Below are 27,795 nucleotides of genomic sequence, written 5' to 3' on the forward strand. Positions count from 1 at the left end.
GATCGTCACAGCGACGGTACTTTGCGAGCGCGGAACGCCATTGTCCCGCGATCAACCTGGTCAACGTTCTGACGCGATAATTTTCGCGAAATTTGCGGAGATGCGCGACACCCCGCCTCCATTGCCGTCCATCGGTGATTGTCTTTTGACGAAATGAGATTGTCAGCCATCGTGCTTTGCCCCCGCGCGAAATGAGAATTTCGGTACGCGCCGTTGTACGCGCTGGTTTTTACGGCAGGCGACCGCGCGCCACCCCGTCGATGACGAGGATACAGGCGAATCATTGTCAGACATAATGAGACCAGAACTTGAAGGAAGAAATTTGATTGTTAAACGGACGATTTTAACGTCGAAACCGGACAAACTGATTGATGTAGCATCAATTTGTATTTGTAAAAATATTCGGACGTTCTCGATAATTATTATCAACTGTGGCGGATGAAAAGAGAGTCGTGCGTTTCGTCCCGGGACTACCGATGGACTCGTCAGTAAGGCTATGCCCGGTAGTCCCTGCCTTAGACGTAGAGGGAGTCTCGCTAGGTGCGGTATTTGTATCAATCGCTCGTATATTCGACCGCTAGCGAGTTAGACAGACTCGTTGTCGTCGTAACCCTCTAGTGTTGGCGGATGGTACCAGCGGATCGCCCGGGAGGTGTTGCGCCGCGTTGATGCCTCGACCTGTCGGCGTCCTGTTGATACCGATCCGCCACACAACTATTAGTAACACGCTATATTAAAAATTGTTAGTTAATGTTAAGCGTAATATATTGTACGTTCGATCTGATTTTCTATTTTAAACTTGAATTCAACACTCGTATTACATATATTTTAATCCGAGTTCCCATATCTTAAACCAAAATTTAGAAATCTAAATTTCAATTTCAAGTTTCAAAATCACCATTATCTAAAGATTTCCAATTGCAATTTAAATTCACAATTTAGATATGAAGTAAACTGTGAAATTGTGTGAAATTGTAATTCCAAGCAAATAGTCGTTCGTAATTAACGGAGATAACTTTTAGTTACTTAGTAAAGGGAAAGTTCGGTACCCTCGGTACCCTTGTTTACTTTGCAGTTCCTGGTTGGAACAGGATACAGATGGGTTAATTTTGTGGCAATCGGTGGGATTAAGGTTCCCAACAACCCTAACAGCAATAACCATAAAATTTTGCAAGTTAAGCAGATGTATATCTTAGGGTTTAAAGTTCGATGCATCATTTACTACATCTCTCCTTCTCGCAATGGTGACACGTCATTGGTGGGTTTTTCACTGCCATGTCAGAATGTTTCTCTGATTACCTTTTTCCGTTTTGATTTATTGCACGTTCCGGCGGCTGGAATCCTCGTGATCGCCACGAGATTCATCGTAACGAGATAGAAGCGTGGCGAAAGTGCGATCCACGAGGAGGAGATAACAAGCGTGCGTTACCTACAACGATTAGAAAGATCGATCGATCGATAGATTGAGTCATTACGGAGACCTTGCACTTCGCTTATCAGCCCGGTAATCTTATCAAGACGACCTTGCCCGTCTTATCGGACCAGCCATCTTCTCTCACTCGTGCATAATTGCAACAGCTTCTGAAATACAACTCTCTCTGTCGCCCTGGCGAGTTTTATTACGAAACTATACCATTACGAAATCTATGAAACATTTAGATTTTTCTTCTTATTATAGTTACTAATACGTCAGTATAGTAGGGTTTAGTAATACGTATTTCGAAAACGTTTCAACGAATAATTCAGTGTTATAAGCGTGTTATAAGAACACAGAATTTAAAAAAAGAATCAGATTATATATAATATATACTGTTAAAATTTATTTTTTTCGCTAATATCGTGTGTTGAACGCTTCTTTAAGAGAAAACCTGTCTGAATTGTATATTATTTGCATTTAGGATTAGCAAATAACAATAATTAATATCTGAAGACAAAGAAATCCAGGTAAAGTTGAGTAGCCGATACAGGATAACCCGAAGAAGACAAAAGAACAAACAAACAAATAAATGGAAGAAGACCAACGATCGAATGGAAAATTATTGTGCCATTTTATCGAGAGCTGCATCGCTCGTAAATTACAACAACGACGATCATTCGTTCTTCACAAATCTCATTTAATATAGAACATTTAATTAATTAATTTATTTATTTATTTATTAATAACTAACATATAACTAGTGAGAGTTAAAAGAAAATGAAGAAATGAAGTAAATATTAAGAATACTTATTTTTCGCCAAAGAGCCCTTAAGCTTACTCAGGTTATATTTCTACCCGAAGCAGGTAGGCAGTAAGGCATGAAATATTACAAATTTAGAAAAACTAAGAAGTATATTCTACGAAATAGAGGGCAATTTACCGAAGAAGGATGTACATCGTTAACGAATTTTGAATCGTAATTCTATGTCGTAACATAGAAAAATTGGTTGCGTTAAAAATGAAAATTACCGAACGAAATGGAAGAAGTGCCTCGATGTTTGTAAGAATATTGACAAAATTTCATTGTAATTCGCCAAAGAAACTCTGTCGATAGAACTCAATTATAAATAAACCAAAAATTTCATTCTAATTATATATCAGACCAGCATGATCCTAGATATCGGTAAAAGAAAGTAAAGTTTCGAAGCTTCAAAATGAGGATACTAATAGGGACGCTCGTTTCCTCGGCGATAATCTTCTTATCGCGTTTTTCTATCTAACACTTTATGACTGCTACCAGGCCGTCCTGTGCCCTTGACAAATTACATTTCTGATGACAACAAGTCATAAGTGACTCACAAGTTTCCACCACTGTGACACACACCCATATATTTACGACACCTTGAAACGGATTTCCCCAAGAAATTTCAGTGTTTCAGCGTTCTATGCTGAACAAGTAGCGGGTAACCAGGGAAGGGCAGAAAGAGAGAAAGAGAGGCGAAATAGGAGCAAGTATTCGTCGAAAATGAACGATACTGAACGTTGGAATAGAACTCTATCCGGCTGCCCCTATTCTCATTGTCGCTGACGCACAGTGCACACCGGGGTTGCGCTACGATTATCTATGACGCATTCTTCCATTATGCGTTTCGCTCTTTCTCTGGCTTTCTCCCGCGTCGATTCTCTCTGTCTTTGTCTGGCTAGTGGGCCGCGGCAACAGGTCCTACGCATGAGCCGCGCTTAAACGGAGTCGCATCGGCCGATGGAGGTTCTTTCAGGAATGGCTCGTGAGCCTCTTTGTGGATTTCACGAACGAGAGACGAAGAGGAAAGGCCGGAGGAACACCGGCGAGTTGAATGAAAAGGAGAAAAAAAAGAAAGAAGGAGAGAGAGAGAGAGAGAGAAAGTAAGGGGAACGAGAAGAGACAAGGAGAAAATGGGTCAAGTCGGTCGGATATAATGGGTGATTTGAATACGACGAAGCGCGACGCCAGCTAACGCGCCCGCAAACGGTAAATTAGCCGAGACGTTTCGCGGTTCGACGAAAGAACATGTATACTCACCGGTGTGATTAGACATCGTAGGAAATGTAATCGACCATGATAATTGATCTTTGTTAATAGTTTCAATATTTGTTCGATGTTCACGAAAGTATTCGAACTCGTCGCGTAGAATTTTCATAGATTATCGTAAGACATTCGATTGATCACGATGAGCTAATCATTGCTAACATTTTCAATATGTGCATATTTAAACATACGTAAATATTTTCAATATTTGTTCGATATTCACGAAAGTATTCGAACTCGTCGCGCAGAATTTTCATAGATTATCGTAGGACATTCGATTGACCACGATGAGCTAATCATTGCTAACATTTTCAATATGTGCATATTTAAGTATACGTAAATATTTTCAATATTCGTTCGATATTTACGAAAGTATTCGAACTCGTCGCGCAGAATTTTCATAGATTATCGTAGGACATTCGATTGACCACGATGAGCTAATCATTGCTAACATTTTCAATATGTGCATATTTAAGCATACGTAAATATTTTCAATATTCGTTCGATATTTACGAAAGTATTCGAACTCGTCGCACAGAATTTTCATAAATTATCGTAGGACATTCGATTGACCACGATGAGCTAATCATTGCTAACATTTTCAATATGTGCTTAATACGTGCTGAATATTCGCGAAAGCACTTGAGCTTATCGTAGAAAATGTTTACAGATATCATTCGTGTGATCAGGTATCGTAGAAAATGCATAGTATCTCTGTCAATACGTGTTTCGCATTCACGGAAGCATTTACATAGGTAGGATAGAAAAATGTTGCTAAATAAATTTTATTAAATTTCTTTGACACTGCTGCGAGATATGAGAATCATTGTTATGGTGGTAAAGTTCGATATAAGTCGGAAAATGTATGCATATAGAAATCACGTTTCCTGTAAACGTGTACCTTTCCCAGATAACAAAATGAACGTTGAATTAATGTTAAAAACGAACTCGGTAAATTATATCAGGTATAATTGAACGTATATATTTAAATAATTCAATGGATAATTGGTTGTTCAAATACTTGCACGTGATACAACGAGAAATCTTGTAATTTCTATCTGGGTTCTAGATTTGCTTCAAACTTGACCAACGTTAATAACGATGCTCGTTACAGCGTCGACAAAAGTTCAAACCGTGTTTCATACCACGCACGATATATTCGCAAATAGTTTGCACGATAGATAGTTTGTTCCTAAATAGAAAATACGAGTTCTCGAGTCGCTGCAAGTCCTCGAAGCATCGCAAAGCATCGGAGAAAAAGGAAAAGAAATGAAAAAACGCTGGCGTGACAAAAGTTAAACGATTCGTTTGCAATCGAAAATCTGGTTGGGATAAAAATAATTCCGACGAAGGCTACTTTCTACTAAAAAAATTACTGGTCAGGAAGAAAGCGCGATACGAGGCAAAACATCGATAAGATACGATAGCCTACGCAGTTAGAATGCACTTGCACGCGTACTCGCCAGTTCAGCGTAAAGTAACAGCGTGAAATTATTATCTCGATCAACGTTGCTGAAAGTTAAACCCTTGCAATATATACTCATCCTATGTTTTACAAGCGTATCGTCTCCACCTTTGACCCGGTCAAGCGATACTAAGAGCAAAACTAATTCGTTACGCCAGCCTCTAATCGCCTGTATCTATAACGAGCAAAAAAAACATACTATTGGGCCCTAAAACCAGCCATAACGTAGACAAATATTTGAATATTATTGCGCGTTGGTAAGGAAAATTCGAAGGTCACGGTAGAAATCGCACGTAGATGCGTTGGAAGAAGGAAATGTAAGGGTGAAAGAGAGTGCTGGGTGCGATAGAGAAAGGAGACGCGCGCTGTTCTAGCGTCCGGCGTTGACGAACGTTTCGTGAGTGTTTTGAGGGTGGGAAGCGGATAGGGGGGGGGGGGGGGGGGAGAATGCTGGGCAGAAGAACGCGTGGACGAAACACTGGCGACCCGAAGAGCCGAAGGCAGAAACGGAGCGAGGCGAAGATCGCCAGGCGAGAGACGAACGCTCGTGCAGTTGGCAAAGAGGGAGCAAGAGAGAGAGAGAGAGCGAGAAAGCTGGGAAGAAAAAAGCGTGAGTCCAAGTGAGAAGCGACGAAGTGAGCGAACTTGGAGGGGGGCGGGGGAGGGGGTGAAAGCTATACCGCGAGAGGTCGTCGGGGTTGTTGGCATGACGTCACGGCGTAATGGCGCCGCCTTCGGCGTCGAAGGGAGCCGCGCGATTGGTCGAGAGAAATGATGGCAGGCTTGCGTGCCAATCGATTGCCGTTGGTAGGCTCGGGTCTGGTCCGACGGTCGGTTGGGTATGGTTGTTGGTAGCAAGGTAGGTAGGGTTGCTTAGAGAAGGGGCAGTGAGCGTCGAAAAACAGAGAGAGGGGGGACAGTCGCCTCGGCAGGAAGTGAGCCCCGAGAGTGGGACCCGAAGGCGAAATCCACAAATGCTCAGACAGTCAGTTCCCTCCGTAGAGAGAGGAGGTGTCGCTAAGAGTCGGTCTTGTTCTTCTGCATCTCTGCATTAGTACATAGGAATACGAGTAGTAGTAGGAGAGAATTCGAACGGGGACAACTCAGTGAATCGAATAAAGCTTGCAACAGTGAACGCACAGAAATACGCGTGTAACGACGTAGACGCGTCGAGAGGAGTCATCGGCGTCGATGTTATTATCTTGGACACAGTGAGAAGAGAAAGTACAGTGACAGTGAATAATCGTCGTCCGACGTGTAAACATTGGTTGTTGGTCGTTGGCGTTGAGAATCGTACGCGGACTCGTACGCAGCGCCGTGTCAAATCAGTATAGTGTTCCAGCAGTTTGGAAACGGTGTCGGTGGTTGTGTTGCCGCGCGTAAATTTCAACAAGTGGTGCAGTAATCGAAAGAAGTTAAAACAATCTCGTTTGACCGAGGGAGAATTGGACGGTACAGCTTCCATGTCACATAATCGAAGAGAAATAAGGAGCAATTCATTTGGTGCGTAGTATTCGCCAGATTCGAATTGCCGTCGTGGATTGACAGGAGACTCGGCGCGTCAACGTTTTTCGACAGTGCGCGACCGCGTCCTTCTCGGCGTTTCGTCGAATTTCTTGACGTCGAGTAGTACAAAAAAAAGGCAGCAAACTGTACGGGCACAGGGAGGAAGACATGCTTACGATGGAGTCTGACCTAAAAGGCGGCAGCCTACACGGTCAAATGCCACCTCACCCGCATCAAGGTGTTTCGCCAATGGGACACCATACCGGTGTATCACCGTACGGTACCCTCGGCTCCATAGTTCATAGCCCAGCATTATCAGGAAGTCCTCCGAGTACCGGAGGTTTAACTCTTGGTTTACAACATCATCATCAAACACCTCAACATCATTACACATCCATGCAGGCGGCACAACAGCAAAGCATGCATTCGCTGGCGCAACAAAACGCTGCACAACAACAGCAACATCACCCGCACCAGCAGCAACAGCAGCAGCAACAGCAGCAACAGCAACCACCACCGCCTCAACATCATCAGGCACCGAACAACAATAACAATACCAGTAAGAACAACAACATCGACCGCGTGAAAAGGCCGATGAACGCGTTTATGGTGTGGTCCCGTGGCCAACGGCGTAAGATGGCTCAAGAAAATCCAAAGATGCACAATTCAGAAATTTCGAAACGATTGGGTGCGGAGTGGAAACTTCTCAGTGAAACTGAAAAACGCCCATTCATCGATGAAGCGAAACGATTACGCGCGGTGCATATGAAAGAACATCCCGACTACAAATATAGACCACGCCGTAAAACAAAGACCTTGTTGAAGAAAGACAAATTCCCAATTGGAAGCGGAGTAGCCGGCGTCGGAGGTATGCTGGGCGTAGATCAGCGGCAAGTCGGTGCTACCGGTGGGCCGCAACAAGCTCAATTATCCCGTGATGTGTATCAAATGCCAAACGGTTATATGCCGAACGGATATATGATGCACGATCCCACAGCCGCTTATCAGCAGCACGTTGCGTATGGCGGTCACATGGGAGGCGCAGCAGCCGCTGCAGCTGCTTCTGCTGCTGGGTATCCCAGGTACGATATGGGCCATCACATGGGCGGTGGCAGTCCGAGTCCCATAAATAGCTATATGAACGGTTACGGTGGTTACGGCAGTGGCAGCGTACCAGGCGGATCCCCGTCACCGTACCATCAAGCGCAGCCAGGATCGCAAATTTCCAGTCACAGTCCGAGCGGCAGTAGTATAAAATCCGAACCGACGAGTCCAGCGAGCGGCGGAATTCACACACCACCAACGGCAGCGTCGTCGACAAGCGCAGCTGGGGGGCAAGTTGTGAAACGGGAATACATGGGCCAGCAACAGAATCAGCAGGCGCAGGGTGATTTGAGACAAATGATCTCGATGTATCTGCCCCAGGGTGTCGAGCAAGGAGTCGTCCAGCACGGCGCCGGTGTCTATTCGCCTGGTCCGTCACCGGATCCGCTGGCACAGCATCATCCCTCAATACCGCCACTCGGTCACATGTAAGTTCAATTTTTTTGTTACTATTTTTTGCCTGCTTATGGGCCTACATTTAAACCTATGATCGTTATCTTGCTCGATGGATAAATGATACTTTTTTAAATATAATTATAGTTGAATGTAGCTCGTTAATTGATTATCGATCGTTGAATGATCGAACGAGAATTCCGTAACTTTCCATCTAGCAGGACTCGATAGTATTTGTTGTTCCTTTTACATTGCCCTACAAGGGTAGGATAAACCTTGATCGAGTTGATTATGTCTTTTAGATCGATTAAGCTTAGATTTCACGTAAAATCCGTCCTCGCTACGTACGATTGTATCTTTGCACGATAATCGTAGTTGCATCATGGTTAACCATCGAGGAAGACGCTCTCGGTTTATCCTTTTCCCTTAGTAGTATTAAGTTATCCGAAAAGTTGCTTTCGTTTCATAAGGTGATAATAGATGAACGACAATTACTGTTTTATGTTATTTTATTGAATTAGGCAGTATGATCCATTTCGTTCTACTTTTATTATTATGTTTGTGCATAATTTAATAATCTAATATAAAACAGAAAACACAGTGCATCTATTATTTCCTTATAAAACGGAAGAAACTTTTCAGACAACCTAAAATATAGCTTGTGTCCACGTTCGAGCTTCCAAGCAAACTAAAGAAACTGTCGCAAAGAACGACAACCGTTTAGTAAAAAAATCGTACGACGGAATCATCCATGTTTATCATAAATATATAACGTTGAAAAAAAACAACCTCGAACGTGGTACGAGCGATCGCGAGCGATTTGGAGCTGATTTAAAGCCGAATCGATCGCATCTCGTAGTAACTACCCGTAAAGCAACACCCCCGCTTGCCATCCGCAAATCTAGCGCCTTTGCATTTTCACGCTAATGTCATTCACCGCGACATTTCTACTTCTGGACCCTGATGATCAGTCCTCAGTACGGAACAATTAGCGCCGTTATCAGAAATCCCATGCTAGTCACCGCTATAATCCGAGATAATGGCGAGTAACTAGCAGACTACGTAACAAGATTACGCGAGCTATCCCCAATCGAACAATCTATCGAGTGTAAATCAACACAGTGGTTAGCAGCTAAATAAGACAGCGTCGTTTTATCCCATTCGTTTTAACCGAACCATCGCAAATTTCGCCTGCAAAGCAATCTCTTTCTAAACAGATATTTTTCTTCCTCCTGTTATTCTGCTTCTTGCCGAAACGATGTACTCGAACGTGATAAAACAGAGTGGGCGTTCTTGTTCTTCGCCGCACCTTACTGCTTTAATTCGGTTGGAAGAATGATCACGTTTCGGATGCCGGGTTAGATGAAACGTTTAGAAATGTTAGGACGCGTTCACTCGATCAATCAGACGATCGACGAGATTAATTCATCGTGGGAGCGTGATAGAATCGCGCGCGAAACCAGCGATATTTTGCAAGATTTACGAAGACGATCTAGCAACGACGCGCTAGATAAACAACGAGACTCGTCCGATGTCGTAAGAACATCGTGCGAAGTGATATCTATTGCGATGTTAAGCTATCTTTCCCTCTCATGTCCTTTCTTTCTTTATTTCTTTCTCTTCATACGTACTTTCCTTTTGTTCCGTTATGCACGATAGCCGATAAAATTCTTTTCCTCTTTTCACATTTCTTCCGTAGCTTCTCTTATTTCTCTTATAACCCGTTTTATATGCACCTTCTTTCGATATTACGAAATGTCCGTTTTGATACCGCGTCGCGATCATCTGCTCTAGGGTCCAGAACGTAAGGAATTTCGGATGGTTTACACTTAAGATTTATTTCTCGTGGGTCAATAAATTGGTGGGATGATTGTTGAGTTTAAACGTGTCGAGCTTCGTGGATTGAGTCAAGAGAAACCTCATCGACCATTTTTATTTTCTCCCCACTACTCTGTTCCGGATCACCGATGTCGGTCGTATCATTTTTTCTTCCTCCCCCCTGTTTTTTTACCTTTTCTTTCCACTCGCGATCGTTTCGTTTCGGGGAACGCGATCGATCGAGAATTTTAATCTCCGTACGAGTTTGGACTCCGATGGTGTCGGAGAAACGAGAGAACAACTTCTGACCAACGGTGAGTGCTTCTTCTGACTCATACTATCGACGCGAGAACACAGTTACAAGAGACAATCCCAATTCCTAACGCAAAACCAATAATATCGTAGGATAGCTTAAAATGTCGGGCATGGAAGGACAGCTGTTCGCCCGGACATCAAAATACGCTACGAAATCTTACGATTAAACAACAGAATAAAGAAAAAAAGGACTAATGAGAAGTGATGCGAACGAGAAAGTAGGGGCCTAGACGAGATCGCAAGGGGTTTGTCGCAATTACGGAAGGAAATTTCACTAACAAATACACTAGGGTAAAAAGTATCCAATAGAGATTAAGTTATGCCTAAGATCGATTCCTTTGGTATGCGCAACTTAACGCGGCGATAGTTTGAAAATATTTTCTTAAAAATATCAGGTTAAAATTAAAAAAAAAAGATAAAAAATAAAAAAAGGAAAAAAAAAACAAAGGATCGTAGGTTAAGACGATTGCGCAATCGAGAAACTACAGGACCGTGGGGGGGGGGCTGGGTGGCATCCCGAAGTTTTTCGCCATCTCGGTATGAAATTTGCATCGTAGATTAAACAGAAAAAATCGCATCGTATATAATTTGTCGCCATTACCAAAGAAAATTTGACTAGCGAATGAACGAGGTTAGAGTGTGTGGAATAAAGATTAAGTTATACCTGAAATTAGTTCCTGTGGTACGTGCGACTTAACGCGCTAACCGTTTGTCAATATTTTGCTAAAGATATCTGGTAAGAGTGAAAATAAAAATGAAAAATACGGGATAACAAAGGGGTCGAGTGGTTAAAACGATTGCGCAATCGAGAAGCTTCGAGATCGGTAGGAAATTCGCCTCGCAGATAAACTAAAGGCGGGATCGCATATAGTTTGTCACCATTACCGAGGGGGGAAATTTGTCTAACGAATGAACGAGGCTAGAAATAGATTTAAATCTTGAATAGAGCTAGGTAAGTACGAAACAGGTAAAATAAAAATAGCGATAAAAAAACTGTAAAAATGTAAATAAAAGAAAAGAAAGGGGCGGGTTGAAGCAGTTGCGCTACCAGGAATTTAATAGATCGCAAGAATATGGGTGACGCGGAAAATATTTTTTCGCAAAACAGAAAGAATGATGAATCATAAAATCAATTAAGAAAAAATGGTTTACAGTGACCTGCCCTACCAAGATTTTGGGGATATGTTACGCGTATGATGTACCGTGGATTCGAGGGAGGCTATCGGCGTTCGACACAAATCGAATACACAAAGGACAAGCAACAGACAGGGGGAACTACGCCGATTTCTTTTGAAAGATCCTTGTTTGCAGTTATACATTCTTGGCAAGTGGACAACGAGTTCTGTTTATTCCTTCAAATTTGCGACAAATCCAAGCTTTTGCGGTCCCTATTTTCTTCGTACAATGTTTACAAGAGAGAGGGACAGAGAAATACCGCTAGTATGTGTATGAATTAGATTATAAACGTGACCGCGCATCGACGACTAATATAAAGTTGACTTACGCCCGGCCCCTGAGGTGCTCTCACTTTGCGATGCAAAAAGGATTGAAACAGAGATCGATCGAATCGGGGAAAGTCGTCGATTCGCGTCAATTTATAATAGATGGTAAATTAGTATTAGGTTGCCCGAAAAGTATCTTTCGTTTCATAAGGTGACAATAGATGAACAATAATTTCTGTTATATTATTTTATTGAATTAGGTATGATTCATTTAGTTCTATCTCTATTACTAATTTCGTGCATAATTCAATAAATTAATATAAAACAAAATACATTGTGCTCCATTATTTCTTCATGAAACGAAAGAAACATTTCGGACAACCTAATATCTTCCAACGGAGAATGATAACGGTGAGAAAGAGAGAAAACGTGAGATGATCGAGCCTCCTACTGTGATAAAATATTAGAGAAAAGGAAAACTAATGGCTGAAACGTAAATAACAGCTATATAGAAAATTTTCAGGGTATAGTCATCGCGATATGAAAGGGAATGGGGAAAGTGATAGAAATCACAGAACAGGGTACATGTAAAGAAGTGGTGACAGAGAATAAGGAACTGTACATATATGTATACAAATTTACGTAAAAAAAATATATATATATATATTATATATTCAGATATAGAAGCTCGTGTATATTTTCCGCGTTAACAATAATTTTTCTCTTATTCGTATAGTGACGTCTCGTTCGACGTCGATATAATTTTCACTCACTCTATCGTTTCTATCGTGGTCGTTCTCCGCACATTTTTAAGATCGCTCTAATTGTCATGAAAGAACGATAAATGAACTAATAGGTAAAGTACGACACAAACAAGTGTTATACATATACGAAAGATAGAAATAGGAAATGAGAAAGAAAGAGTGCAGTGGTATGAATGACCGCGAAAAAGTTCACATGACGATTATTTGCGTGAGATGACCTGGTCGAAATTGACATATAGATGTTCATCGATCGCAATAGTGTGAATGGTTCAAAAGGATAAGGAGCATAGAAATTTATTGTATATATCATTAAACTTAATTTTGTAAACATAGCTCCCGCCGATCGGAACAGCACTAGAAATGTTGTCCGGGAAACTGTGTTCATATGGAAATACGGGGATAATACCTTAACAGACTTTATGGTTATCAACCTTGCAGATAGATTATTTATGGTCAATGCCCCTTTTCCTTTTTAGTTTTTATCGCATCTTATTCGATTTTATTTATTTCTTTTAAATGCTTCATGATCCGGATACGTTCATGATTATAAATTATATTTTATTTTATCCTTTTCTAAAATTACTTATGCTTATTCAAATCATTATAATCATTAATATTATTACATGTTGTAGTCATTATAACTTTCGTCGATCCTCGAACCTATCAATAAATCTTTCTATTTTTTTAATCCTGTTCAAACGTCCGGTACTTTTCGAATTTCGATTAATACATATGTATATATATTCCGCATATATGTGTTTGTACTCTGTAGACTATACCGTTCCGGGAATCAACAAATTGCATCCGATATGCGATGAAAACTAATGGAGGACGACGAAAAATTAGAAATAAGAAACTATTAGGTAAAGAGATACGAGTAAATTTTGCCACGCTTTCTTGAATTATAAGTTGGATCAATCGTAGCAGATTCCGTGGTATAACTACGTCGTGGTTTATTGTAAGATTTTTAAAATTATCGATTGATTGACGAAACTTCACTGCGCTAACTTTCCAGATATTTTAGCGGGCCAATTTCTCGATTTATAGTATTTTAAGAGTTTTAGACGAAGCTTCTCCAATATTTTAAATTTCTCCGTATCGCTTACTGCGAAATCCGATCGAGAGAAAGAGGAGCGTATATATTATATCTTTGTGTATTTTTATTCTTATTTCATTTTCTTTGAATTACCAAAAAAAAGATATTTTTATTTCATTTTCTTCTTCAAAATACCAAAAAAAGTAATTCTTATTTTTTTCTTTGAATTACCAAAAAAAAAAAAGATATTTTTATTTAATTTTCTTCGTCGAAATACAAAAAAAAATAAGAATTATTTTTATAAAAAAATAATTTTTATTTTTTTCTTCTTCGAATTATCAAAAAAAAGTAACTTTTATTTTTTTTCTTTTTCTTCCAATTACCAAAATAGTATTTTTCTTTCCTTTTTTTTTTTTTTTTTTGAAGCAGTATGAAACAATATTCCTGTCTTCAAAATATCACTTTTGAAATTATTTGATATCATTACCCTAGAAAATCTAATAGTGTTTCCAGAAACAGTAAAGAAAAAGATATAATCGTCATCCTCCGTTCGTTTTTGAAACAATAACTACACAATCTTGTCATATGAGAGTGCAAAACGAAGAAAAAAGAAGAAAGATATTTGTACAAATTATTGAATAATTATAACCGTGCGAATTTTTAAGTCCGTTACGCTTTGTATTGTAAATATATTCACCATGGCAACGATAGGTCATGGTGATCCTACTTTATATAGAATATATCTATATACTAATTGTAATTAGATCATCTGTGTTTCATTTTTTCTATGCAATTTCCACCGACAAACCCATTGAAAGAATATCGAAGAGCCAAAGATACGAATCAGGTAACTGAGTCTTCCACGGAAGAACGATTTGACTCTTGTGTGTACTTTGCATGCATCCTCTGCGTGAATTCTTTACAAGTTTTTCCTCTGTCCTATCTATCTTTCTGTCATCTTTCGATCATCCCAGCAACGTCAATACGAGTGAAACGATTTCAATCTTCCAACCGATCTAACGGCTAGAATACTAGTAACTTTCAGAAATATTTCGACGATAATCTAAACGTACGCTCGCGCTCGACAATATCCTAGTTGCTCTTCTATATCAAAATTACATACCAGGAATTGGAAGGATGGATGGCTGAGAATTACGTTTGCGTGCGCGACAACGATTCAGAACGTGCAGAGTACATTTATCGAAGCTACTTACGAGAGTTACGAGAAAATTATATATTCAGATAGCCGAAAAGCGATAGAAATTAAAATCGCGAGGAATCGTAAAGAAACGTCATCGACGATAAAAATGATAATCAGGATATCGCGACGTGATAAGAATCCGCGAAGAAGTTGTCACGTTGTGATCCAACTTTAGAATTCAGGTAATTCTCTGCCAAATTCTACGATAATGGGAACGTGAATTTCTAACTGAGACGATCAGAATCGACGATTAGGTAACGGCGGTCCGAGGCACAAGTCCGTGAAGTTGTCAATTCGCGATCCAACGTCAGAGTTAGAGCAATATACCGAAAAATTTCACAATGCACGAAACGTAAATTCCCGAACGAACGATTAACGTCGACGATTAGCTATCGCTGCGAGGCAAGAATTCGCGACGAAGGCGTGGATTCACGAACGAACGGCGCTGGTAACGAGACGATTTGAATTTTTCAGTATCCTTTTCCTCGCTGAATAGCTGTTTTTATTTGCGAGCTCGGCTCATAGCCACCGCGAAATGTCCCAATAAATATAACGCTCGGCACGGACGAGTGGAGACATTAATTCGCGCCAATAAATATTCCCATCGTTCCGGCACATAAACCTGGCGTTTGTCATATACACGCAGTCATTTCGGTTAAAAGGCATTCCCTGTGCCACTGAATGCAAATGCGAGTGCTCGTTGTGCGTGCCGTAGGGTCTCTAAAGTGCTTTCAATTACGTGTTCCACCTAATGTCCTGGCCTGGAGGGCCGTTTTCCTATGTTTTGCATAACCGGGATTTTCAAGTGTTTCACGCCCCACGAGGACGCGCGACGCGTCGCGCCGCGCCGCGCGGCAAGTCGCCTCCGACACGCTCCAGTCCACCAGCTACTTCTTTATCCTGATATTTTTTATTTTTTGTCTCTCTCTCTCTCTCTTTCTATTTTCTGCCTCTAACGAGCATTCCTAGCTTTCTTGCCTCTTTCGTCGGTTCTTCCTTTCTCCCTTTGTCTCATTCTCTATTCCCAATTTTTCTCGCTGTGTCGACAAAGCTGCAAAGTGCGTGGCGGCAATTGCAGCACGCGCGGGGCAAAAGAGCGTAATTACCGGGGCAAAATCCCATTTTGGTGCATTTTTCGTGGCAATAACGCGCACTTTGGCGGCAAACGTCGAGCTTTCGTTTGTAACCTACCTTTCTTTGTCTTCTCGTGCTTTTTTAATCGGACTTTTTCTTCTCTGCATGCATCTTCACCGTTGCATCGTCTAACGGCAACCATTTGGTCGGACGATTAATTTTCGCCGCGTTTTGCATACACGCGATCTGTCGTTATCTACCGCAGAGCCGGCACATTCGCGCGTTTCATTGGACGATGCAATATCGTCCTATTTGCAACGTGTACTGAACGCTCGATAAGGAGCACTTGTTTGTTACGGCGATGGAAACGACGGTCGAACAGCTGCACACGGAACACGCGAAATATCCCAAGTACGTCCCGTTGCATCTTCAATAGCGTCTATGGTTTAACGATGTACTCGATCGTTGGCTCGTTAAGCGACCGCTAGAAAAAGAGAAGAAAAGAAATATAAAAACGCTCGCTGTCTTTCCGTACGCGGATTTATATTGCTGAAACACGACCTGTTTCGCAGATAGCTATCAATTGATCAAGTTACACGCCATAGCAACACGAAAATCCATGCCGTTGAAACGATCGACTCCTCGTACGCGATATCTATCCGTAACAACAAACAATCGTAAAAGTAAAAATCCCTCTTACTACGTTTTTACTCGATAAATTAATTTCTAGCGAGAAACGAAGAAGAAATCGGGGTTCGATTAAATTCGGCTCTCACGGTTTCTCTAAGACCGTCGTGTAAAAATTCACATGACGGAACAAACTTTTTACCACTGTCAATTATACGAAAAAACTCGTAATACAGTCGCTAACGATTATCTAGAGTGGCGAATTTCTAACGAAACGTGCCTGTGAAAAAATATCTCGGACATTCGAATCGTGTGGTTCACCGGGGGCAAAAAGCCGGGGCGTGCAGAATCGCCGGTGATTGGACCAATTTTTTCTCGCTTTCAATTAGAAGGTGGCCGCGTTTTGATCGCGACGATGCGATCCGCGTTAATAAATTATGAGAGATCCGTTCGAGCGGAACGATTTTTCGCCGTGGCCGGCTATTAACGCGCTCAACAAAAAAAAAAAAAAAGAAAAAAAAAAGAAAAGAAAGAAAGAAAAGGAAACAGCTGTCCGTAAGTGAGCGTATAACTCTTTCCCCGCTAGTCTCGCCCGTCACGCCGGAATTCATTTCCCGCCGCGTTTCCCTCGCTGGAAACCGTGTCCCGCGTCGCGTCTCGCGATGCCCGCGAGTCTTAAAACCCCATAACGCCCACACGGTGTCCCGCACCTGACTCTATTTCTCGGCTGATTTACACCGCCTCTGGCCAAGTTGCCCGAGGGTATGTTTGCGCATACATTAGCGAAGAATTTTCTCGGTTCGCGGCGAACGGTTCGCAGTGGCAAAGGGAAACGGCATTGATAAAGCTATCTCCTGAATAGAGCCGCTCTTGCTAACCCGTGACCATTTAATTAATTGCCCGGCCAGCCAACAACGTTCCGACGCGTGATTAATCTTCGCGCCAAGGTCGTAGGCTTCTCCTTACCGGAATCGAAAAAACTCTCTAATTGAAACGTACGAACTCCCCTTTCGGAATTTTAATTCGGCCACGATCCCGCCGCGCTGGCTCTGGAATGCCGGACTTGGACTGTGTACCGCAGTCCCTTTCAAACTCTGCTTCTATTCCTATGGAAAATCTACCACGTACTAGTTTGCCTTTTACGCGTGATTATGGCAGCCTCGAGATAATTTAGGAGCCCGGCAAAATAGTTTCCTCTGGTTGAAGAACGAGCAACTTTCACCCCGGCGCCAAAACGAGAAAAGCGACTTGGATATTTCGAAATCTTTTGTGGATGTACGCTGGCTCGCGAAAGTGTTTGTACATTTCATATGACGCGCGTGTGTCATGTAAAACATTTTGAAGATAACACCACGATTGTCGTGGTTATATTGGTAAAGTTTCAAAAGCGATCTGAAAATATAGATTGAAATTACGCGACATCTATTGCAAGCATATATCCAGTGAAAAATTAATATACAACGTAAATATGCGATAGCTGTTAAATATTCTCACTGAACGTTCAAGTTTATTAATATAATAGACAAACGACTGTTTAAATACTCTTCAGGCTTGCACCTATCAATTTTACCAAGTTTGTAAATCTTGTCGATATAATTACGATAATCGAGGTTGACAATAGCGCTAAGAAAATTGATATATTCGTAAAAGGTTTCTATAATTGATCGAATACATTTACGTGCTACCGAATCGATAGAATTCAGGCGGCTCGTCCAAATAAACGGATTCCTATAAACGAAATTCCACCGCGATTTAAGTATCGCTGCTTCTGTCAAACGTTAAATATGATATAACATCGGAGAAACCATAAATCTCGACTCGCTCGGTTGGCACGTGGTTGATCGACGAAAAAAAGAAAAAAGGAGTATCCCCTCGTGGATACGTGGAAGGTATCGCGGTTTGCTTCTCCCTTTCTCGGCTCTCCTGGCCCGGGTTAACCCCCGAGTAAGATAATATTCACGGCCAATTACCTAAAACGCACTCCTTATGGAGGCGCGCAGAGTTATTGGCAGGCTGCCACCGTGCAATCGAGTATCCGGTGTGAAACGACCTTGTTATTAACGTTCAAGTAAGCTTTACCAGCCAATAACCCTGTGTGCCTGGGTCCAAAAGGATTCGTCGATCCTCACGCGATACTTTGCGCCACAGGGGCCAATTAGTTGATTACCTGCCAACTACTCTATTCAAAATCTCAAGCTTTAACCTGTCTGTTTAATAAAATCCTTATTTCCTTAATAGACGAAATTATATTGATCTACCTAATTATAAGAATATGTTCGATCGACTTTCGCATACAGATTAATCTTCGAATGTAAAAAATTTATTTCTCTATATACTCGTCCGATTTCTTTCGTGCTGCAGTTCTTCGTTCTCATCGTTTTTCCACGCTGGCCGTGTTTATGGCACGAGCAGGACAGTTATGGGAACGAACGGCCGTCATCGAGAATCCAAAGGGACCATTCCAATTTGTTAATTGGCACGATAACGTACGCGATCGTATTTTCGAGTGGGAAACGGCCTCGCCGCCGTATTATCGCCTCGTTTTTGCGTTTCGTGTTCGCCTTGCATTTATTTGCACATGCTGCCCGCACTGATTAAGCTCCTTAATCTGTAGATTGGCTGCCTGTGTCGCAAGTGTGCTGCACATGGAAAAAACTCGCTTGCAATTCCACGGCGACCAAATATTTTCGTAGCTCTGTGTCAATCTTTTTCCCATCAAGTTTCTCGAATTTCTTCGCAGATATTTCCTAAAAGTTGACAATTCTTCAGAAAATGTTGGAAAGTTCTTCCAAGGCCGGCGCAAGGCAGGTTCAGCGGGTTCGCCGGAACTCGTCCCGTTCGAGAGACCTCGCGATTTACGAAAATTATCCAATTAAAAAACACCGATTTTGATACTATTAACAGATGCAAGACATTTTTCTAGTAGCGATGATTTTAATTTAAAGGAGTGACAAAAATCATCAAAGTTCAGTGTAACTCCATAAAGTCCTTATATCCTGGAAACTACTTTAGATAAAAAAAAATCCAAGCGCTTTCAGAGAAATGTAATTTTTAAAGAAATTAAACTACATCGATAGTTTTTTGCAAAAGTCATATTACATGATTACAGATTTTGTACTTTAATTCAATTTTTCCCGCTTGAAAGCGAATTATCGATGCAAAAAAATATTACTTGGATTTGTTTAAAAAAACTGCTTAAAAAATAGAGATTGTATTATTATTTAATATTCCTATAAAAAATACATAACATGTAACAGCATTTGTAGATAAATAATTTCTCGTTGTAAGATTTAAGTGCAAGATTTGAATATGTATTTAAGCCCCGCAAAAGTTTCGAATTCGGCCCTGCGAAAGATCACGCCGGTCCTGAGTTCTTCCAAGCTCTTTCACCAAAATGTATCGTAACTATCCAGTTTATCAGTTGCAAGGAGGTACCATTTTCACAATGACGTCACCCATTTCGACCTTTCATCCGAATCTTACATCCTCTCGAAAAGCATATGGTCAGAAGAATATTCGAGATAAGCCGAGCAATTTGTCAAACTACGTTATTAAGCAGTCTGCATCCGAAAATAAACTATTTGACTTGCTTTTACTCTCGTGACGAATAGTGAAATACACGGTACATACCTTGATAACTCGACAGATGTGCGATATACGTGGTATTTCAACGATTTTTTCAACGCCTCTAATCAGCAAAAGGAAAGTTTGTTCAACTTGTTGGTTGTTCACAGTTTAATCATAATGAAATAGATAGCGTGCGTATATTATTCCATTGCTAGAACTTGTAGTTTCTTCAATTAACTTCAACCCTCTCACAGACTCGGATCTAATATTACGATAAGATTATTCGAAAACAATTTCCTTCTTATTTGCTTCTAAATATTTCTTTCTCCGATAGTATTCCGTAATACGCACGACGAATGTAATTATTCTCTTCAAAGTGTACAGTGAATTGAATTTCTATATGGTCGAAACGTAGGTGGCTCACGGACAACCCTAGTTTGCTATATTCTGCAATGATATTGCTATATTCTCCTTCTGCAGCGACATTCCTACGGTATCCTAGACAGGGTGGACGACGCTACGACGTACGAGAGAGGCCTCCAGAGGCACACCGGTAAGGAAGGGGTGAAACGACGTGAGAGACGATCGCTGCAGACTGGTTCGACTAGCTGCGGGGTCAGTTTATCGCAAACAAATGGGTTACGCTTGTTCGACGCCGTATTTCACCGAAATTTATTGTTTATTATTCTGCAGCCTCTGGATGATATAGGGCCGTGTTTGCCCCGAGTAGCGTTAATGTCGTTAATAGCACCACTGGTTCGACTGCCAACCACCGGCAGCCGATACAGGGACAAAACCTCGGGGACGAGTTTCTCTCTCTCTCTCTCTCTCTCTCTCTTTCTCTCTTCTCTCCTCGCCTTGACTCACACTGTCATTGTCCACCGAAGTTCTTTCCTTCTCCGACTTAGTCTTTCTCCAGTTTTATTTTCGGATCGTCGTGCGTCCCAAGTGAAATTAGGCAGCCTTCCCGTCCCTTACCTTCCCGATCCTCTCCTTCCGAACGTAGGAGTTACTGTCTTTCGAAAATGACGCACTTCTCTGGTTATTTATTACCTGACAGCGAACGTTGACCTGCTCGTCAGGTTCGCTTTAAGAGACTTGTATCGTAAGCTACGATCGTGACAACGAAATAGCAACTCCGCCACATATGAAGATGTTAACCCGACTGCTCTAACTGGGCCACCTTCGACCGAATCATACGTTTCTATTTATTGGGAAATTTGTGGTAGGTTTTGCAAGAAATATGAAAAAATAACTATTTACGCGTGACACACCCATGAGTCATTTTATGGCTGTTTGGGTCGTTTAGAAATTCCACTGCTAGTAAGTCCACTCTTAAATGTAAGAAGAGAAGGAACGAAAATGGAGGAAATGGAGAATTAGCAATTGGGGTGCGCGTTGTACAGGTAGACGTCTTTACACATTATATTTTTTGTTACGTTCGTTCCAAGTTAGCGTGATATCTGTCTTCAATTTTACGCTATAAAATCCTTCAATACATTGTGATAATTTTTTGATTGTTTTTTAATTGAGACGTACACAGTTACAGGCTTGAAACAGGCAAAGCAACGATTTTATTTCCCTTCTTCTATCTTCATCATCTTGTTGCACGATTTGTGCGTCTCGGTACGCACGATCTCCTTACGCACAGTTTTCCGATGTAAACTTCTTACGCGGAGTATCCCAAGGTAAATTCCTCAGCGATGTTTCGAGTATTTCGATGGTATTCTCGAAATCGTGAAAGGTTCATTAGCTTGGTGCGCTTTGCAGCACTAATCGGCAGGCGCTTTAATTAGACGTCAATCCGATCATTACGATACCGAGAGGCGGCAACCGATTTCCTGAATATTTCCTCGCCCTCTCTCTTCTCTTTTCGTCGTTCTTGAGCGAGCACAGACCGGCCGTGTCACCCCGCATTGCAGCCTATATCACGCCAATCAGTTAGCTCAACATGGACTCGACGCTAATGCGTGCTTAATGCGACAAACTCGGCAGTGGGTAAACAGTCGGATCCAAATCCCTTTTTCCTCGAGGCGTCGTGCTTTCTTAAATTGACCCTTAGACCGACGATTTGTCGCACTTCTGTTAGGACCATTTCCCATTCGAGTGAGCCAACGATAATCGAAGGAATTGGACATGTGATTTGAACAGTCACGTGTATAGCTATGATTCCATCCTGGCTCCTTTTCTTTTTTCACGCTCTACGGTAATGTCGTTTCAGTCAGACAAGCTTCGACATCTTCTTAACAATTCAATCTCGAACCTTCCACGGAATAATCAATCCGTTGTACGTTGTTCCATTAATCGTCGATGCAAGAAACTGTCCGGATTCTACTTTACGTTATTTTACTCTATTTTACAGACTATCCGATTCTACTTTAGTAAACTATCGTAGGTTTATGAGAAGAAAATATCAACGTCGAAGTTATTAATAGTATTCGACGTCTAGGGATAAGGAAATCTTATTTTCATGAATCTATTCGCTATAAGGAGATAGCATAAATAATTGTAAACGCCGAGAAAAATCGGAGAAAACGTTGTTCTTAATTGCCATTCCTCCGTGCGTTTTAAATTATGGCCACTGGGTGACTCATGGCAGAACAAATAAAGTAAACGTGAAAGTAAGTTGCAGAAATAAAACAATATATAAACGTTATTGAATTATAGCTACGAATATTATCGTTAATTAAAGAAACTTGTTATCTAATAAAGAACCTTATTATCTTTTCACGAGTAAAATTTACATATATCAGTCCTCGTAAAAAATTGTAGCCGCCGAGCTGTCAATGCGCGCGATGTATTTCTCTATTTATCGAATCACTAATAACGGATCAAATAATTTACTTTCAAGCGTAGGTCAGTTAAAAACTGTTGGTACCCGAATTTCCAATGTTCCAAAAATGCTTCGCTTCGTTGAAATATGGTATTGACACAAGCAACGTTGGTTTACTTTACTCAGGTATGTCTACGCGAACATGGCACGTTTATGCTTCCTCGAGCAACGAAATAACCATAAAAACAAACAAGAAATCGAAAAGCGACCGAGTGGACAGGGGCCATAAATCGCGAGGAAGGATCCCGGCAGCAGTTTCGCTATCTCCCCTCGGCTCTTTCGTTTCCACACCCCCGTCCTGGCTCAACCCAGACGTGCGTTATTGCGCTAATAAAGCACTTAACAATTATTTTCCGGCCGGTGATTTTTCAGCCGGCCACGGGCAGCCACTGATAAACCGGTGTCCCGGCCGATAACCCGGCCACACACCAAACCTGTGCACGTACAATCCCATCCATAAGTCACCAAACGCTCGCTAGTTCCCAACAAAATGTCTATCGAACGTCATTTATCGAAATCACTACTGAAGACGACAATTCTATTTATCTGTCGAAAATAATTTATCCTATAACGTCAATTCCGTTTCAGTACATTTTAATTATTTTCCCTGTGAGGAACTTCCAGTAAGCAACTATTGCGTTGACAACCCAATATATATAGTTATACTATATACATATAGGAAATATATATATATCGTTATCCTTGTCTATAATTCTATATTGTCTATATTATCCTTAAATGTATCCCTTAAACGTAGAAAGTGTTGGCTGAGTTATAGACGAGATTGTACGTGCATACGTGCACAGAGCGTCGAGTTATCGTCCCCGAAACGAAAACAGGGTGGAGGAGAGGCACGAGGCCACCCCGTAATGCACGATTTGCATGTGAGAGCGGCGCGAGTGCCGCGTGGCGACGAATAGCACGCGGCTAGATCCGTCCGGCTTAATTGAACGCGATCGCAATCGGTGTTGTCCGATTTGTCTTAATTTCGGTGGCGAACCACGGAACGCGCTTCTCCTTCGCTTAGCCTTCTTCTTCGCTTATCGTCGCTGGTTTCTACGTCTGGGAAGCGTTCTAACGACGTCACGCGTCCCGCTATCGCGGCTGGTCATCGTCGTCGGGGAGATCGCCACGTCGCGATTGCGATTTCGGTGCCGTTGAACGGTAATTTCGCCGATGAATGAGACTCGTAAGCGATATAACGACCGGCCACTCCGCTGTCTTAATTATTCCTGGCCAACTACCTTGGTCGCTGGATACACTTTTGGTTTTTCCTTCTTAACTTCAAGATAAAAGTTAAGACGTTGTATCGTGGTAGAATTTTTACTCTCAGATATAGACGACAGAACGATGGCTGAGAGATCAACTTTGGACAGAATACTCGGAACCGTATCTATTTGATATTCCATGTTTGCCAATGTTCGGCTTTCGATCGTGTTATCAGCGCATTGCGACGTTTCACAAACATTCCAGTTCACTTGTTCAAGGCGGACCTGAAAAATCACAAACGTGTCATGAATCATCGTGAACGTTCCATAATCCTACGCGTTCTATAAACCTTCGTTAGTTCTGCTGGTCGCTTGATGAAAAATAGTTATCGAAGGTACATTTAAAAATACGCACGTGCACGAGTTATACGCAACAGATCCGTATTTCAACTGGCGTAATTTTTAATACTACGCGAGTAGCAGCGTACTTTATAACCTATATCGGAGAGATTATTTCGCACGTTGGGTTAATCTCGCTGGAATTAAAGCGTTCGTACGTTCAAGTACTCGATTCGGAGTTGGAAATTACAATATGAAAGAAACAGTAGCACGACGAGAGATTTATCTCGAACGTTGGAGAAAACGAAATTTCGAGCGACTCCGAGAGAACTTTCCTCGGTAGAGTTTTCGCGTGCGGAATTACCATTAATCAGGTGGTCAGGAATTGGTACTAAGCCGATGCGTACTAATTTCCATCGAGTTGCCGATGTAATTTAACGAGTTCGTAGCGTGTCTTAATTACGAGACCGTCTAATCATCGCGGCGGTGCGCGCCGCCACTGGGAAAATTCTACGCGTGAAAATCGTCCAGCTTTTGAATCTCGCTCCCCGCGATTCAACTCGATCGATGATAATTGCTTAATAATATATCTCCTTTCGCGCGTTAAAAATAGGAAAAAAAATACAGCGTGTTACGCCCGAAGGAAAGCGAAAGCAGGTGAGAGAAGTTCGCGCGATACCAAGACGGAAAATTTTGATCGCGAAACGTGTCAAGATCCACGCGGATATTTCTTATAGCGAGGCAGGCTCTCACGAACGCTTACGAAACTTGTTCCCAGACGAGTTTGCTAGAAAGGCACGCGTATTGGTACATTTCGTAGTTGCGTACGTCCGCGACGGGCCGAACCGTGAGTGTCATCGTATTTAATTAAAATGTCACACGCGTGATAAATGTCGCGTGTGTCGCGTGAAAGAAATCGTCGTGGTCAGCCTCCTCTGTCCTGTCCTTTCCAAGGGGGAAAAGGGGGGCGGCAGACAGCGGCCTGGAGAATAATAAATGAAATTTGCTATCGTCCTGACATCTATACCCGTGCCACGAAGGCGTGCGTTGAGAAAGAAGACGAAGATGGCCGAGGGGGCGGAAATTAGCGGGACACGCATTTATCTCTGTGACTTTTCGGCCAGCAATTACGCAAGACGGTCATTTTTCAATATCCCAAGCGGTCACCTTAATTCGTCGCTTTGTGCCGTGCCGCTTTTTTGTTTAAACAAAAGATCTTCTAGGACAGGGACGATGGATGGGGAAACGATGATGCGGTTTTGCTAAGGTGTCGGTTGAATCTTTTGCAGAATGTACCGTTCGCGATCCTTCGAGCATTACGAATCATGGAAAGCGGACAGACCCGTAGAAAATGTTAATTTCGCTCGATGAGTTTAAGTACGCGTTTGAAATATTTGGTTGGCTGGTTAAAAATCATGCTGGCATTTAACTAATACAATGTTTCGTAGAAATAGAGTCTAAAATTTTGAAAGTTTATATCATTGGTCCGGAAAAATAAAACATTTTTTAACGAGCTATATCAAACATTATTTTTCTACAATATAAGAGAATACTCGAATATTTGGTGAACCAATAGAATGAAAATGATCCTAATCCTCGATGCTAATTATTAGATTTCTCCTTGTAAAGGTATTTTACCGCAGACTTTATTCAATCTCTGATCGATAAATTATATCATTGACCTACGACGAAGATGCGAGTGATACACCGAAATCAACGAAATACGTCGAACATCTTTTACAAATGCAAATTACAAATTTCCATGCTCTTCGTGGAATGGGCTGATTTTTAGCACCTACGTATATTGATTCGACGTTTTGTACTCCTCTTGGTGACAGCTATAGATACCCTCGGGAAGTTTTAGACCTCGTAACAATCCGTATACTCTGTTTCTATGATTCTTGTTGAAACAGCAGCAGGATTCTTACAGAAAAAAATCCGCGGTAGAGGACGCATCGACGCCCGTTCTGCGCGTAAATGCACCGATGCACGGCTGATGCATATTTATCGAGCGTGGCCCGTTCGAGGGACTCTTATGCAATTTTCCATTCTCCGACTAAGCGTTAGCAGGCAGGCTCTCTAGCTGCTCATACTGCGACTCGGCGTCCGCGTGCACACACACTTAACACTCCGTGAAACGCCACGTAACGCGTACAAGGAATCGTGCTCTCTCTCCTACCGGATCGGCAGGAATCGTTACCATCGGGAAACTCGCGGGAAACCCCTCTCCGCGAAGTCGGTTTTAACGACCAGCCAGCTCAATTCGCTGTATGTATCCAGCAAAAAAAGTAATTCGACCAACTCCGTCACGATTATTAAGCGGTGGAAGCCGCTCGAGCACTCGTTAGGGTTCAAGATTTATGAATATTTGTTGAGTCAGTAGAGCAACGATAATTGGCAGCTTCAGTTACATCGCGGGTGCGTCGGTATCACGTGCTGGATAATTTACGGGGAAGGTAGCAACAACGTTTAACGATAATCGGCCAGCGATCGTCCGAGAAAGCGTAGATATCTTTTCGCAAATAATCCGGCCAGCTCGCTTTGAAACCTCGTCTGGTTTCCAAATGAGATTGATAAGGAATCGAACTGCGCCGCGGCCAATCGAAAGAATTTGTAGTTTCCATGCAGCGTTCAAGGTTGAGACGAGAACGAGGCCAGCTGACAAATCGCAGGACGAGGATAGGCGGAAAAAGGTATGGAAGATAGGTTGGTCGATGGAAAAAATGAACACCTATTTCACTGGAGAATTTAACGATCGCGCGGAATGCACGCGTGTCTAGGTACATATTCATCGTTGTATCGTCGAAGCATAGCGATCCGTTCTAACGCGATTCACGTACAATCCGCCGCGGCCGATGCCTGATGAATGACTTTGCAATTATATTCTCATCAACTCTGGCAGCGACGTTGCCGTTAAGCGGAGATCCCGCGTGTTTAAGACGCGAGAAACGCGCCTGGCGGATTCGAGGCACGTAAATTATTTGTATAATTGATTCTCGCCACGATTCTGCTCGCTATTTTGCCGGCTAATTAACCTCGATGTGGTGGAGGCTCGTACGAAGCGAAATTTTGGAAAACGTTCTTTTTTCTCCGTGCTGATTATAATTCTACGGAGGATGACGGAGCTACCTTGGAGAAACTCAGGTGCGATAACTAAAAGAGAGGAGTAGCTTCTTCGGGCTAATTATCGCACGACGCGACGTAGAAAATGTTTTTCTCGCCGCAGAATGATAACAGACGCGATAGCTCGCGAGACTGTCTTGCGTCACGAGAGTCGATCGACGAATTCGTCGTTTAAATTTGTTGGAAATAACGCGCGAATTATTAGCGCAAAAGGAAAAGATACTTTTGGTATAATATAGTCGGTATCTACTAATTCATCATCATCAGTAATTGATAAAGATTTTGCTACCTTTTCCCAAAGTGACGGTTTCAGAAGCGGTTCGATAAGAGCTGTCGAGTAAGCGTGGAGTGTAAGGAGAAAGCTGGCGGTAATTTACTAATTAAAATTCGATGATCGATAATCGAGGGCGGGAAACACTCGAGATAGAAGATATGACGCGTATCGAAACGACAGATAACGCAATTAATTCGCGCGCGCCACGGCCGTAAGAAGCA

General features: G+C 42.0%; 1 protein-coding gene across 6 annotated transcripts in view; it reads left to right on the forward strand.

Annotated features, from left to right (window-relative positions):
• Positions 1-5,399: 5,399 nt before the first annotated feature.
• The window catches only part of LOC117231750 (transcription factor Sox-2-like), a 117,190-nt gene continuing 94,794 nt past the window's right edge, over positions 5,400-27,795 (forward strand). For 2 of the 6 annotated variants that reach the window (XM_033490455.1, XM_033490457.1), the window contains exon 1: positions 5,400-7,988. In XM_033490455.1, coding sequence (XP_033346346.1) covers positions 6,625-7,988 — 1,364 coding nt within the window. In that variant the 5' untranslated portion in view covers positions 5,400-6,624. Of the gene's footprint in view, positions 7,989-10,176; positions 12,181-27,795 lie in introns of those variants that run through there. The other 4 variants (XR_004493014.1, XM_033490459.1, XM_033490458.1 and 1 more) reach the window with 4 other exon arrangements.

The sequence above is a fragment of the Bombus vosnesenskii genome, unplaced genomic scaffold (assembly GCF_011952255.1).
Source record: "Bombus vosnesenskii isolate JDL3184/JDL3185 unplaced genomic scaffold, Bvos_JDL3184-5_v1.1 scf7180000013273, whole genome shotgun sequence".
Taxonomy (NCBI): domain Eukaryota; kingdom Metazoa; phylum Arthropoda; class Insecta; order Hymenoptera; family Apidae; genus Bombus; species Bombus vosnesenskii.